Raw genomic sequence first — 16863 nt, 5'->3', positions numbered from 1 at the left:
TTGGTCATGTTGCTTTACCGACGGCATAATGCTCTGGGGCTAATATCATGCTTACGGCTGTTAATTATACATATGTGGGTTTGCGTAGAACAAATTGATTATTGAGCCCAGAAGGTGCTCACAATCAGCTTCCACATATGTATGGTGCCCATACACTGCTTTGGTTTAGTCTAAAGTGCTCACCCCCTTCTAAATATGCCGCTACGAAGTTGTGCACACAAACACTTCTTAATAAGCAACTAAGGTGAACACACGCTTCTTAGTGAGTCTATCATTTTGCACACTCCTTAGTTAGTGTGTCACATTCCATGCAGTACCTGCTTGCTCTGCTCTCTACGTTATTTCTTCTTCTGAAACAAAAATGGCACAGAGAAAGTAAAGGATGAGAAACATTATTATATAATTAATAATCGTGGCCTACATAATGAGGGAAGGCAAGGAAAAACTTGGCACAACAAAGTAAAAATTGGAATAACAATTTGGCTCGTAAATATCTTCTTGGGTGTTTGCTGGACTCATAGAGCATACCTCCCATATGTCCCAGTTTTTCTGGACAGCCCAGATTTTGACAGATCAACCTGCAGTCAGAGATTAGGATTGAAATGTCCCTTGTTTCTCTTTGATCTCCTGCACCGAATGGCAGAAAAAGATTTGAAATTTAATTAAGAGTCTTTTGGCAGAGAGCCTAGAAATCTCAGCACCTGCACTTTGATACAATTGTAACTAATAAGATAAGCAGGTCTCTTGGGGGAATTGACAACTTAATGGGCACATATAACACATAAAACATGACCCTAAAAACCCCAGAAATGTGTTCAATCTTACCAATAACCTGCCAAATTTGGTAAATGGATGTGTTATTTCAGGGGTGTGGACACGAAAAAGGGGGGGGGAGAGGGAGGGGAGAGGGAAAAGGGGGGGGGAGAGGGAAAAGGGGGGGGGAGAGGGAAAAGGGGGGGGGAGAGGGAAAAGGGGGGGGGAGAGGGAAAAGGGGGGGGAGAGGGAAAAGGGGGGGGGAGAGGGAAAAGGGGGGGGGAGAGGGAAAAGGGGGGAAGAGGGGGGGGGAGAGGGGGGGAGGGAAGAGGGGGGGAGGGAAGAGGGAAGGGAAATTTGCAATGCTACGCGCGACAGATCTTTTTATCCCTCTTTTCCAAATGTTGGGAGGTATGCCATAAAGGAACATTATTGCAGTAATATTTGTGCAAATAATTTTCTCGCTGGGAGTCTGTTTCACAGATATCAAATAGCATCTACATGTTTGTGTATCACAAAACTGCCAGAAAAAAAGTGTCAGCTTTTAATGTAAATCTCAAATCTTTTCGAGAAAAGCAAAGAAGAAAATAATGCTTTATGCATCCTTTGGTATCCAACTGTAAAATCCTGAAAGCCTCCAATACAGACAGTTCTGGACAGAGCTCAGAGCAAGATCCAAGATCGGTCACCTCTCTACAACTGCAAACTAGAGACATTGGAGGGATAAAAACAGGCTCCAAGTGACATAAATGCCAGTTACTGGGCTCAGTCACACCCGCAAATAAACCATCTGGTTGCGTAGTAACCTATTCTCACTAATCTTAATGGCAAACACTTCACGACCAAGCCCATGATGACTAAAGCTAAAGTCCATGTAACTACAGCAAAGGTACAAACTTCCATACAAATATGAAAAACTGACATTTTAGGACAGAAGAAAGCAGCCATGTATTCCTCTGCCCCCATGTCACAATATTTGTTAAAGAGATACTGTAGTCAGATAATTCTAACGGTGCACTGGTGGTTGAATTAATAGGGGTAAATGCCCTTCAAGAAATCAGTCCAGAACACTTGCACTAAAATTTACCCCCCCCCCCCACCCTAAGCCAGCAGATCCCAAACATTGATGCTGTCCAAACCCTTTCCCAAGGCAGTAGCTAGAAGCTCCAACTTTAAAGGTTTGGCCACAGGGGAGATTAGCCGCCAGGCGTCAAATCTCCTCTTCTTCGTGGCGACTAATCTCCCAGATCTGCCTTTCCCCAGCCAAAGTGTAAATCAGGCACACGGAGCACTTCATTTTCCGAAGTCGCCCAAAGTTTCCTCGTGCAGGCAATTATGGGCGACTTCAGAAAACGAATCGCTCCGTGTGTCTGCCCCCAGGCGATTTACATTTTAGCCGGTGGAAGGCAGATCGGGTAGATTAGTCGCCACACCGTGTGGCCAGACCCTTAAGGTCAATTTTCTCAATACTTCCTAAGCTCAGCTTTTAAAGGAAAACTATACCCCAGAACAATGTACGTCTACATAAAAAGATATTGCATATAACAGCTCACGTGTAAAACCCTGTTTCATGTAAATAAACCATATTCATAACAATATACTTTTTTTTAGTATGTTCCATTCGGTAATCATAAATAAAAAATTGCACTTTTAAAAAATAAGGGTGCCCCCTGGGATTCTAGGATTCACGGTGCACACAAACAAACCATACATGTTAGGTCACATGAGCCAATTAACAGACAGAGTTCTGTCTTTTGCTTCCACACTCTTTCCTGTTACAGTTAAGGTGGCTATACATTATAAGATCTGCTCATTTGGCGAGATTGCCAAATCATGGGATCTTTCCCCAATATGCCCACCAAAGGCAGGGCGATATCGGGCTAATCCCTAGCCCTAGTGCCAAATGATTGTATTACAACTATGGCAATGGGCGGGGAGGCCCATCGGAACGCTCCATACACTGGCAGATAAACTGCCGAATTGGTCTAAAGTACAGATATCAGCAGTTTAAATCTGCCTGTGTATGGCCACCTTTAGAGCTGCAGTATTTCTGGTCAGGTGATCTCTGAGGCAGCACACAGACCATCACAAAATGGTGGTTCAAGGCACGAAATGTAAAAGGGCAATATATATATATATATATATATATATATATATATATATATATATATATATATATATATATATATATATATATATATATATATATATATATATATTCCATATATATTCCAGTTTGGTATATGCCACTTGTTTAATTTGATATAAACTGTTGCTTTAGGGCAGACACACGTGGAGATTCGAGGAGATTTACTGGCCCGGCAACAAATCGCCTCTTCTTCGGACCACTAATCTCACTGAACTGGCTTCCCACTGGCTAGAATCTATATCGCCGGGGGGTGGCACTCGGAGCGCTTTGTTTTCCAAAGTTGCCTCACGAGGAAACTTCGGGTGACTTTGGAAAACGAATTGCTCTGAGTGCCATCCCGCCGGCCATTTCGATTCTAGCCGGCAGGGAAGGCAGTTCGGGGAGATTAGTCCCCTGGAGAAGAGGCGATTTGTCGCCGGGCGACTAATCTCCCCGAATCTCCACGTATGTCTCTACCCTAAATATTGATTTTGAGGGGATATAGTATAGTATGGGATGACATTTAATAGCCTAGATGTTCTTGAATCTGCTAATGAATGGCTGTTTTCATATGACTTTATCCATCTTGGGGAAGGGGTGTTCCAAAAGAACATTTCATCATAATGGTTGTGATAATGCACCTGAATGCATAGATGTCTCATCACTGTAATGGCTTCTGGACAATTTACACCTCCAGCCTACTCAGCTACCAAGGGAATGGACTTGATTTGTCCCAAACAGATAGAAGTAGAATCTGCATCTCGTTATGTTGTTCTAGGATTATTTCACATAGAGGCGTCTGTCTCTCGTCCTCCCACTTCTAACCTTCAAGGATACTCTCATAATTCACACATTCCCTCCTATTTTTCAGCAAGTGGGAAGTGTGATGTTAGCCTATAGTGTTTAGTCGGATATAAATCACACACACCAAATCTCTACGAACGTGCTCATATTTTAAGTTTTGTTTATATGGAAATTCCTCAGGGCAGCAGGAAATGTAGAATGCGGACGGTGGGATTATGCGTTGCCAGTGAAAGAATTTCAGGCTGAAGACATGAATAGGAGGACCTCTATGGAATAAAATGTATAGCAAATTCCTAATTACTGTAAGAAAACAGTCACTGTATTGTGTTCAGCCCCACGCTCGTGTAAATGTTGCTGTTAAGGCCCATTGAACACCAAAATGTTCTTGCTATGCTGTGCATGGTAGCTTTGCTAGACATGCCTTCATGTTATTTCTATGTGCAGTCTATGAGAAAAGGCAAGAATTTGGTTTTTGCCTCTGCTTTTTCTTGTACAGCCACTTTTGCCTACACCTATCATACAGGGGGATGTCTGCAAACTGAGAACCTAATGGTCTACCATGCAAGGATCAAACATGGAGTAGCTTCGATTTCCTTATTTGCCAGCCTATTACTTTATATTAGCACATTGTCTGCCTCCCCGAGCTGAAGGTCTGGGGCTTGAGCACCTGGATCATCCTTGGTTTCGTACCACACTCTACACCGAGGGGCCCATTTACTTAGCTCGGAAAAACGTCGAATTTCGGATTTTTTTTTTGGCTACTTTGACCATCGAATGGGCTACTTCGACTATGACTTTGAATCGAACGATTCAAACTAAAAATCGTTCGACTATTCGACCATACGATAGTCGAGGTACTGTCTCTTTGAAAAAAAAAATTTGACCCCCTACTTCGCCACCTTAAACCTACCGAAGTCAATGTTAGCCTATGGGGAAGGTCCCCATAGGCTTTCTAAGCTTTTTTTGCGTCGAAGAAAAATCGTTCTATCGAACGAATTGCGGCAAATCCTTCGACTTCAAACATCGAAGACGAATATCGAGGGTTAATTGACCCTCGATATTCGACCATAAGTAAATTTGCCCCTGAATGTTTCCCTAACAGTTTTATGTTCAGCAGAAATCCCAATCACGGTGAGTTCTGATGTTAGATGACTCACTGAAATTTGTGTATTATAATAAATAAAGTACCCCCAGTTGCAAAATATGACGCTATTAGAAGTTACCTGGGAGTTCCATGACCTGTATAAAAACTCCTCGGTATCCTATAATATCCTTATAATTTACAAGAGCAGGTACTTATTCACTATATAATTTACAGAATATTTACGGCTCGTGTATAATATAGTGAATAAAGTACCCCCTCTTTTAAATTATAAGGATATTAGATACCGAAGAGTTCCATGACCATAAAAAATACATTTGTTTCAGTAAGTCATGAAACAATCTCTGATTATAACCGACGACATCACTAAGCACCGTTTATAAGGATATCATATACAGGATATTCATTGCTCTTGTGTACAACATAGGATATATATTTATTTGTCCATGAAATGTTTCTTACTTAGTTACTTACCTGAAAGCAGTATTCATAAACACAACAATCTTGCAGCACTACAGATGCATCATGGGGCAGGTACATTAACTTTTCAGAGGAGTTTATGCTTTCCTGTTTAGCGAGTCTGACAGGCCAGTGTAATGGGTGGATGGCAAATTCTATTTACAAGCAATGGATATTGATCAGGAAGCTTAGACAAATGGGACATAAGCTGGATTCTAAATGTGGCTGACCATTAGTTCCATTCACGCAGTCATCCCTGCTCAATTAAGGACTAATGGAGAAAAAAGCTTTAAAAAATGGATCTTACTCTACTATTTTTGTCCTCTCAAACTTGGCCATTGACAGTCTATAAGTCTTAAAAAAACAAATATACTCCCACTGCTGCTTTTGAGTATGGAAAGTGGATGTTTCCACCACTTTCGACTAATGTAATTTGCCCATCGATGGCCATTCTATAAAAAGAGATTATTAGTGGTGTTAGTTAAAATAATATGTAGCAAGGTTGCTAGAGCCAGGACTGGGTTTAAGGGGCTGCAAACAAAAGCCCTGGGCCTTGCACAAATGAAACACTCAGCTGAACAAGTTGGCAACAGCTGGATATGATGGCATCCTGCAGCCATTAAGCGGTTATTGAAGTAGGGGTGGAGGTGGGTTAATTAACAAGACTTGCAGAGGCTACAGCTACCCTTCATCAGGATTTATTTTTCTTTAAACCAGACTGTGGTTTTTCCATAGAAACATGGTATAAACAAGCAAAGGCTAGAAATGTCAATAGTTTTACAGAGAACAGGGGGCACTGGCCTATGGGGCCCAGGACGCGGCCACTGGCCTAAGGGACGCGGCCACTGGCCTAAGGGACGCGGCCACTGGCCTACCGGACGCGGCCACTGGCCTACCGGACGCGGCCACTGGCCTACCGGACGCGGCCACTGGCCTACCGGACGCGGCCACTGGCCTACCGGACGCGGCCACTGGCCTACCGGACTCGGCCACTGGCCTACCGGACTCGGCCACTGGCCTACCGGACTCGGGATGCGGCCACTGGCCTAACTGATCCTATTAAAAACAAATATATCTAGAACATGCACAAATGTCTAAACACAAAGAATGACTGTCATCTGATTGGGAAATTTCCAAGGGATCCCACACCAACTGCTGAGATTCTCTCTGAGTGGACAAAATGTGTGCTTCTAGCACAGTACAAATATTCATAAAGCAGTTATTAAAGAGGCAGTAAACCCACTTTTTCAGCCTGAGTTCAATTAATAGATTTTTCATGATTAAAATAACAGGCAAAAAGAATGCCCTATCTTGGGAAACTGAAGCTTTTCATGGGTTGGTCCTTGTGGGGTAGACAGTATACATTAGATTCCTATATAATGGAGCTGCCTACAAAACAGTCACAACAAAGGGTTAAGAGAAAGGGGTTGTATACCATATATTTTTCATGATCAAAACAATAGTCAAAAAGTATGCCCTAATCATTGAACTCATGTGTAACATGGGGGAGCATACCTCCCAACATTTTTGGAATTAAAAAGAGGGACAAAAAATTTTTCCGCAAATAGCGCAACACCATGTTTTGATCACGCCCCTTTCTGTGGCCACACCCCTTAATTACCTTGTTCATTTTACAAAATTTGGCAGGTTATGAAAGTTTGAAAATAATTCTCCTTATCTAAACTGTTTTTTTGTGTCTCGAAATTGTTACAAAGTATCTTATTTGCACCTGTTAGCTGTTCTGGGCTCTCTGCTAAAAGCCAATTAAGTTTTCTTTGTTTCTTTTTCTGGCTCTTCAGTGCAGAGAAAATAGGCACTTTCCAGTACAAATGAGGGACTGCAGGTTGAGCTGTCAAAAGAGGGACTGTCCCTCCAAAAAGGGACAGTTGGGAGGTTTGGGGGAGTACTGCCTCTTTTAAGTGCTTCTGATTCTGAAACCCAGCAGCTTGCCTCAAGCTCACCATTCCCAACAAATTAGTGAGCTCGCTCAGAGTACTGTAAATGCCATGGAATCCCACAGGAGAAAATGACTTAATCAACAGTCTATACAGTCTATGGACTATTGATCAACAGTCATTCACACATACAATGATCATTTCTGAAAGCAGACAGTGCAAAGATAAACAGTCTATCGGCTGCCTTAGGCCTCTATCTGTGTGCCCTCCTACAGCACATGACAAAATAAAACTCTATGCCATTTTAATACAACAGGGTTCATTCTGGCCAGTCGAATATTTAATCTGAAACAGCTAAATATTAGAAGACATTTTTTTCCTCAATTAATTTGCTAAATTTATGGTTTTGCATCAGAAGAAACTCCAGGGGCGGAGCAAGTGTCCCCCTTGCCCACCCCACGGATGACCATGGTTTGATGTATACCTGGTGTTTTCTGGATAATGGATCTTTCCATAATTTGGTTCTTCATACCTCATGTCTACTAGAAAATCATGTAAACATTAAATAAACCCAATAGGCTGGTTTTGCTTCCAATAAGAATTAATTACATCTTAGTTGGGATCAAGTACAAGTTAATGTTTTATCACTACAGAAAAAAAGGAAATCAATTTTAAAAATTCAGATTATTTGGATAAAAAGGAGGCTCTGGGAGATGACCTTTCCGTAATTTGGAGCTTTCTGGATAATTGGTTTCTACATAATGGATCCCATACCTGTACTGTAATGTTTCGTGAAACACTGCGTAATGCATCAGCACCAGGTAAATAATCATTGAAAATAAATAGCTGTCCTTTTGCTGTAGATTCTGAAACTCCAAGGCTAAAATTTTACATGGAATTCAGAGGTAAGGGGGGTAGTTCTTAATCACCCCACCCCAAAGAATTCAATCAACCTGGATCACAGGCAAATGGCCTCCCAGGGAAAACACTGCACGGGTCAGAGAGCAAGGTCAGTTCCCAGAGGCCTTTGTAGGGAGGAATCCTATCTTTTTTAATGAATACCTCCCAAAATTTTGAAAATAGAAAGAGGGACAAAAAGCACGGCAATTTTTTTGACCACACCTGTTTGTGTGGCCACGCCCCCTAATTACCATGTTCATTTAACAAAATGTGGCAGGGTATGAAAGTCTTGCTAATGAATGTGAATTGCCCTTTAAGCTACAAGTCAATTTCCCCAAGAGACCTGTTTATATTAAATAGGTTTTTTTGCTTATCAAATTGTTATAAAAGTATTCAAGTGCTCCTGCCACGTTTTCTGGCCTCTCTGCCAAAAGCCAATTAAGTTTCAGAAACTTTGTATCTTTTTCTGGCTGTTCAGTGCAGGAGATCAAAGAGAAAGTCGGGACATTTCAGCAACAATCCAGGACTGGGGGTTGATCTGTCAAAATCGGGACTGTCTCCCAAAAAACGGGACAGTTAGGAGGTATGTTAATGGTCACATTCCGACCTTATCCCAGGCCTTGCTATGAAGGGCAACATAGCTGTCAAAAGAAACTGTAGACTATATTACATACATAACAAGGTGGCAGCACACAATACTAAATACAAATTGCAGGTTACCTAGCCTTATTAGTCCAGGCGGTGCATGAGATTATCTTAAAATACTAGAATCAATAAATTGAGAATCTCATTTATCGCACACAGTAAATTACTTCATATAGTTATATAATTAATAATTTGTTATTGGAGTAAATTTAATTGAAATTGATATTGCACAGAAGTTTAACAATTTTTTGTATGTTGAATAAAAAAAACCTCCAATAACTAAAGAACATCTAAAGAACAAATGCTCTCCAAGAATAGAAATGTATATTAATTTTGATACTTTTTATTACTCATCTCCTCTCCTATTTATATTCCAGTCTCTTATTCAAACGAAGGCATGGTTGCTAGGGTAATTTGGGCTATCAACCAGACTGCTGAAATTACAAAGCTGCTGAATAAAAAGCAAAATAACTTAAAAACCACAAATAATAATAAAAAAATAAAAATAAAAAAATAAAAAAAAAATCGCAAATAGTCTCAGAATATCATCTCTACATCAAACTAAACAATTCATTTACAGGTGAACTACCCCTTTTAATTGCACAGCTAAAGAAAACAAAATATGGCTTGGTTGTGTAAATCTGTAATCTAGGCATTGCAACAATTAATAGCCCAAAACCAAGTAGCTTGTCAGTTTATTGGCCCACTAAATGGGAATGGATAGGCTGTGATTCAGAAAGGAGTACGTCCCCTTTATGTTATAGAATGTCCTTTGCTTAGTGAGTTCCATAGAGGTTACAGGATAAATCTTCCATATTACAGCATGACGTAAGTTCTCAAGGGCGACAGTGGGGAAACGTGGGACCTAGCTGGCCTGTTTGGGAGCACCTTTGTTTATAGAGGCCAATATCTTCCTGGATTTATTATGTTGACCTGTGCACAACCCACTCTTAGGGAGATCAGTGAATGTTTGCTTAGTAGCAGCTTTATAACAGGATGCATGTTAAACAACAACAAGTTTGCAGTCATTCCAAGAAAAAGAAATCTCAGCATGACCGGACACTGCCCAGAGCAGACGGCTTACAATCATTTCCATGAGTTATTTTTTTGTTCCATTTTTAACCCTTTAGTTGTGAAGATACATGAACGGAACTCTTATCTGTCCATATTTTACTTGGATAATCCCAAAAAAGGATCTCTAGGCAGAGACGATCTTCTTTTGCATGATTAGGGCAGAGACACATGCTGCTATTTCGGGAGATTAGTCGCCCAGCGAAAAATCGCTTCATAATCTCCCCCAACTGCCTTCCCGCCGGCTAGACTGTAAATTGCCTGGCGGGATGGCACTCGGAACGCTTCATTTTCCGAAGTCGTCTCAGGTGGAAACTTTGGGTGACTTCGGAAAGCCTTAGCGATCCGATTGCCATCCCGCCATCGATTTACATTCTAGCCGGCGGGAAGGCAGTTGGGGGAGATTAGTCGCCCGAAGGAGAATCGATTTGTCGCTGGGTGACTAATCTCCTGAAATAGCAGCGTGTGTCTCTGCCTTTATAGTTTCCTGAATGTAAAGTGTTTTACAGGCAGTCATTTTAAAGGGGTGGTTCACCTTTAAGTAAACTTTTAGTATGTTACAGAATGACCAATTCTAAGCAATTTTTTAATTGGTCTTCATTATTTAGTTTTTACAGTTTTCTAATTTTTTGCCTTTTTCTTTTGACTCTTTCCAGATTTCAGACTGGGGTCACTGACCCCGTTTAAAAGCAAATGCTTTAAATGTAGTTTGTTATTGCTACTTTTTATTTGTCATATTTCTATTCAAGTCATCTACTGTTTCCATTCCTGCCTCTTATTCAAATCAATGCAAGGTTGCTAGGGTAATTTGGACCCTAGCAACTAAATTGCTAAAACTGCAAACTGGAGAGCTGCTGAATAAAAAGCCAAAAAACACAAATAATAAAAAATATAAACCAATTGCAAATTGTCTCAGAATATCACTTTCTACATCATACTAAAAGATAACTCAAAGGTGAAAACCCCCTTTTACCTTTAGTATTTTATAGAATGGTCAATTCTAAGTAACTTTTCTATTGGTTTTCATTATTCATTTTTTATACGGTAGTTTTTGAATTATCTGCTTTCTTCTTGACCCCATCTAAACAAATGCCCCGTAAGGTTACACATTTACGGTTATTGCTACTTTTTATTAATCATCTTTCTATTCAGGCCTCTCCTATTCATATTCCAGTCTCTTATTCAAATCAATGCATGGTTGCTAGGGGAATTGGGACCCTAGAAAAAATATTGCGGAAACTGCAAACCGGAGAGCTGCTGTGCAGGGAAACAAGTGACCGACTGATCAAGAACATTACCCAGCATTCACAGCTGTCTATTAGAATCATGCCATTTTGCCACTTGCCGTTATGATGCCTGATTTCTTTATTTTATTATGCTTCTAGGCAATACGTAGTATTCAACAGGGCTATGAGCACATGCAACCTACATTTTATTAAATTTTTTAGACGGTAAACTTTATTGAACAGTGTCCTAATCCCCTGGGTCAATTGCATGGTTTCTTCCTTACAGATCCCCAGCAGATTTTATTCTCTGTAATAACGCTTTTTTTTGTTATTGTATAATTTTGTTTTTTTAATCCCCATATTGAAAGGACTAAAGACTTAGCCAAAGGCCCTTTGTGAACCCTGACCCCTACAAATGATTCCTGTCCAATTCTGTAAGAGAATATTCCGGCCAACGGTGTGTTTACACAGCTCCTGCAGGTCAAGCCTTGGTGACGGCCAAAGTAGGAATGACTCTCGACAGTGCCAACGTCAGCAATATTGCACAAGACTAATATAGAAGATTTATGCCTCATTGGAACATGGAGTGCACTTAAAGGAAAACTATACCCCCAAAATGAACATTTAAGCAACAGATAGTTTACATCATATTAAGTGGCATATTAAAGAATCATATCAAACTCGAATATATATTTAAGTAAATATTGCCCCTTTACATCTCTTGCCATCATTTCGTGATGTCTGTGTGCTGCCTCAGAGATCACCTGACCAGAAATACTACAACTCTAACTGTAACAGGAAGAAGTGTGGAAGCAAAAGACAGAACTCTGTCTGTTAATTGGCTCATGTGACCTAACATGTATGGTTTGTTTGGTATGTTTGTGTGCATCATGAATCATAAGATCCCAGGGGGAGGCCCTTATTTTTTAAAATGGCAATTTTCTATTTAGGATTACCCAATGGCACATACTACTAAAAAAGTATATTATTATGAAAATGGTTTATTTACACGAAGCAGGGTTTTACATATGAGCTGTTTTATGCAATATATTTTAATAGAGACCTACATTGTTTGGGGGGTATAGTTTTCCTTTAATAGAAATACTTCATAAAACTATACTCTCAAGTGTTGGGTCAAGCAGTGGACTAAAATAGATAAAGAGTAAAGCATTATGGGTTTCCTACACTTTGGGCACTGGAATGGCTGCTGTTACATCATTACTAAAACCTGTATATTTCCCGTTATCGGTGGGATGGTGCATTACAGGCATGCCAAAACAGATGACAGACACTGTGCACCTCTTATGGGGGTCAGCGTTCAATTCGGCACGTCACGTTAAATTGTTTGGCGGCCCACTTCAGGACTGTCCGTGGCCCGGTTCTGGGTCGCGGCCTGGCGGATGGGGACCCCTGCTCTAAAGGGTAAGGACAAGCATGCAAATAAAAAGCACACTGAGCAGTGACAGGCAGACAGTGGTGCCAAACGCTAGGTTGAGTGTCTTGGTGCTAAGGACCACCTGTAAGTTTGCATTTAATAAGGCGCATCATTTATTAGTATCAGAAGTGGCAGACAAAGGGGTCAGTTTACTAAAGTTCATAAAAATGGTCTATAACCCATCGCCCATTATTGCTGACAATATTCTAGCGACAAAATTAACACCGCTCGCATGTTTACTAAAGTGTGATAAGACAAATTGGCCTTGCAATAAGTGGTGTTAATTACGCAAGAATAGCAGTTCATTTCAGCTTTATTTCTGGCAAAGAGTTTTTTTGGCGCTTATTTAAATTTACTTAAATTATTTTCCCATTATATTAATTCTTCTTATCTTCAGCGCAATCACTAATTGTCACTGCTTATGTTTAAACAAAACAGACTATCCTCCTCTTTTACTATACAATTTCTGTCTATTTCCCCCCCCCCATACAACGGCACTAAAATTTGGACACAATTCTGGCGCCAATCATTAGTAAACCTTGCAAGACAACATACTTAGCATGAATGCAATAAATAGGCATTATTATATATGTTCAACAGAAAAATTGCAATGACAGAAGTGCTCACACTTTAGTAAACTTGCTCTTGCGGATTTTCTGCCGTTTTTTCTGGCACAGGCTATTATCACACCTTACTAAAGGAACACCTAGATGCCTTTAGGGCCTTAGGGTCCATATTTTTACCCATTATTTGTCCCTGCTTTCCCACTACTGTAGAGACAATTAGCAGTACATATCAACGCAAGGTATGAACTTTCTAAATCCAAGCTATCTGGACATGTCTCTGCCTATGGCCTGAACCGTTCCCAAACTCTCCGAGCAAGCGGCACAAACGGTGCTTAACATTTGCCTGTGAAGAACCCCTATTAGCAGGGCCTAATCAAAAGCATTGTACGAAGGCACGTGCAGCGATTAAATAAACAAAGGGTCCGTGCCAGTGAGCGGATACGACTAGCACTTGGCACAGTGTGAAAGAATTTCACTGCAAACTGCTGATACTTGTAAAACTAGAGGCTCATGTAGAACAGTGCCTGCGTCTCTCCAGCTGGAGATGAACTACAAATCTTAGCATTGTGACTAGGCCTCGGCAGCAGCCACAGATTGTGTAGAAGCTATAGATGACTATACACAGATCCATATGGCTATTCCCAGCATTCTCTCTGCCTGATGCGTGGGACCAGAGGCCAAATCGTCCTCCAGATATTGCTCAACTTAATTCTGAAAACTGGATGTTTATTGCTTTGCTTTACAAGACGGCAAACAGATTTCCAAAAAATAGGCAAAAAAACCACAAGAACTCAAGCAAACCAAGCAACAAATGATAGCAGTACCATACAAATAGCTTGCACTTATCAAGCCTAAGCAAAAACTAGTTTGTTTAAAACATTGTCAAACCGCATTAAATGTGGGAAGAAGTGGGACAAAGCCTTGATGCTTTGATAATGCCAATATGGTCATATGACCCACTTATATGAAGGAATTGGCAGCAGAAAGGAAAAAGATTACGTGAAGTTGACGTGTTCTGCTGCCCAACCCAGAGCAAGATACCAGCCTAGCCTTTGCCTTATTTCTGCCTTCATGCTATCAATGAGGGAGAAGTCAAAGCTGCTTAAAGGAATTCGGTCATCGGAAAAAAAAATATTTTCAAGACACATCAGTTAATAGGGCTGCTCCAGCAGAATTCTGCACTGAAATCAGCTTCTCAAAAGAGCAAACAGATGTTTTTATATTTCATTTTGAAATCTGACATGGGGCTAGACATAGTCAGTTGCCCAGGGGCCCCTAGTCATGTGACTTATGCTCTGCTAAACTTCAGTCACTATTTACTGCAAGTTAGAGTGATATCACCCCCCTCCATCCCTCCCCCAGCAGCAGAACAATGGGAAGGTAACCAGATAGCAGCTCCCTAACACAAGAGAACAGCTCCTTGGTAGATCTAAGAACAACACTCAATAGTAAAATCCAGGTCCCATTGAGACATAGTCAGTTACATTAAAGGGTTTGTTCACCTTTGAGATTACTTTTAGTATGATGTAGCGAGTGATAATCTGAGACAATTTGCAATTTGTTTTAATTTTTTATTATTGCCGGTTTTTGAGTTATTTAGCTTTTTATTCAGCAACTCTTCAATTTGCATTTTAAGCAATCTGATAACTAGGGCCCAAATTACCCTAGCAACCATGCATTGATTTGAATAAGAGATGGGAATATCAATAGGAGAGAGTCTGAATAGAAGGATCCGTAATACTAGGTAGCAATAACAATACATTTGTAGCCTTACAGAGCATTTGTTGTTTTAGAAGGGGACAGTGACGCCCATTTGAAAGCTGCAAAGAATGAGAAGAAACAGACAAATAACTAGAAAACTGTAAAAAATAAATAATGAAAACAAATTGAAAAGTAGCTTAGAATTGGTCGTTCTATAACATCATAAAAGTTACTTTAAAGGTGAACCACTCCTTTAAGTAGGAGAAACAACAGCCTGTCAGAAAGCAGTTCCATCTTAAAGTGCTGGCTCTTTCTGAAAGCACATGACCAGTCAAAATGAGCTGAGATGGTGCCTACACACATATTACAACTGAAAAAATAAAAAAAAAATAAAAAAAAGATATATACACTTGCTGGTTCAGAAATGAAATTTTATATTGTAGAGTGAATTATCTGCAGTGTAATTTAGAATTATAAACTACATTATAAAAATCACAACACAATCAATCCCTTTAAGGTTTTTTTTCCTTAAAGCCATATTAGAAAGTTATTTTGCTAAACAATACATCAACGCACATATCTATGTCTAAAAATGCCTCATTAATTGTTACCCTAGATGTTTGTACATTGATATATTTCCTACAAGACACAAGTGATGTGCACGGCTATAAAACCGGAAGCTGGCAGTGTAAGGTGGTGGGCCGAGCAGGAAGAAGATCTGGACCCGGACCCATCCCGGCGCCTGCCACCCGCAAACAGGGGTGTGATAATATTCATGAAAAGAAATCAGGGTAAAAAGTAGACAACTGCAGAGAATGTATCGATATTATAGCAGGTCAAAGCAAAAAAAACATACATTTCTAAAAGCCACAATATGTTAACAGTAACTGTACATTGAAAAATAACCATAAAGAACCACCGTATGTTGAGAATCATTTCACTGTTTTTTTCACAGACAAAAGAAGGCAACAGAAGGTCACACTTACATCAAAAGCCTCTTTCCGAAGTCCCTTGCTGCTCCTCAACCAGCTTCGGCTAAGTTCACTCAGTTCAGGTATAGGCTGTACCTTCAGCCGCACAGTATCACCAGACTGCCGAATCATCTCCACAATTTCATCACGTGATTTATTCTCCACATTACGACCATTAATTTCCACTAGCCGATCCCCTGGCACCAACCCCAAGGCCAGGTCTTTAGTTCCGGCACCAGGCTCTGCAAAGTGAACCACCCTCCTGTACACTTGTCCATCAGGCGCCCGGTCTAGCATGGTTGTCCTGCGTAGTGAGAAGCCAAAGTCACCAGTGTTTCTCCTTTGCAGCTCCAGTTCCCTAGGCACCGGCGCCAGTGGTGGAAGTACGAAAGGCAATCTTAGATCTGCCGGGAAGGTCTTCCCCACAACTTCTGGGATTCTAACCAGATTCGGAGTATTGTCCATGATTTCCTGTGCTGAAGGTACACCATGTTTAGAGAGCTGCGCTTCAAATGTTCGGACCTCAATCTGTGGGGAAGGAGCAGCAGAATTCTCGGAGGGGGTTGAGGTTTCAGACTGACTTTCATCTTTGCTCTTCTGTGAGAACGAGAACCTCTTGACCATCTGTGCCATGCCAGAACCCTGCTTGGCCAGAGAGCCAAACTTTGCAGCCCGCTGGAGGACAGAGCCTTTGAAGTTCTCTTCTGTTTTCAAGTCATCACTGGAACTTGCAGTGCTCAGGTGCTCAGAGTCATAAATAGCACTACCTCTGTTACTGAAATTATCCGACTCAATGTCAGTAAGATTGAGCTCAGAACTGCTAGCTACTTTGATGGGTATAGGATTGGAAATCTCCAGCTTGGCCTTTGAGTCCCTCTTGGAAGACCGATTTAGGTTAAAAAAGCCCCTTCTTAGGCTCATCTCCTCCAGACTTTTGAGTTCAGCTGCAGACATCCTTTCTTTCTTGTCCTTTTTCTTGTCTTTCCGAGAGCCATCTTTGTCTTTCTCCTTTTTCTTCAAGTGGAACATTTTGGAATGTTTCTAAAATACCCTCTCCACAATATGAGCCAGAATAAGCTTCAGTGGCTTCTGCTTGTGCTCCTTCGTCCAACAGATAAATATCCCACTGTAAAATGGAATGAGAGAACAAATGAGAATTCAAATGACTTCACTGCTTGTCACATACATAATCAGAGATAAGGGCAGT

The 16863-nt window shown here is 40.7% G+C and overlaps 1 protein-coding gene across 11 annotated transcripts in view; it reads right to left on the bottom strand.

Moving 5' to 3' along the window:
• myo18a.L (myosin XVIIIA L homeolog) overlaps positions 1-16863 on the bottom strand; it is a 193543-nt gene that overhangs the window by 153546 nt on the left and 23134 nt on the right. For all 11 annotated transcript variants that reach the window (XM_041581711.1, XM_041581712.1, XM_041581709.1 and 8 more), the window contains exon 2: positions 15672-16782. In XM_041581711.1, the coding sequence (XP_041437645.1) occupies positions 15672-16685 (1014 nt within the window). In that variant the 5' untranslated portion in view covers positions 16686-16782. The remainder of the gene's footprint in view (positions 1-15671; positions 16783-16863) is intronic.

The sequence above is a fragment of the Xenopus laevis genome, chromosome 2L (genome assembly GCF_017654675.1).
Source record: "Xenopus laevis strain J_2021 chromosome 2L, Xenopus_laevis_v10.1, whole genome shotgun sequence".
NCBI classification, from domain to species: Eukaryota; Metazoa; Chordata; class Amphibia; order Anura; family Pipidae; genus Xenopus; species Xenopus laevis.
This window is presented reverse-complemented; position numbering and strand designations above follow the sequence as displayed.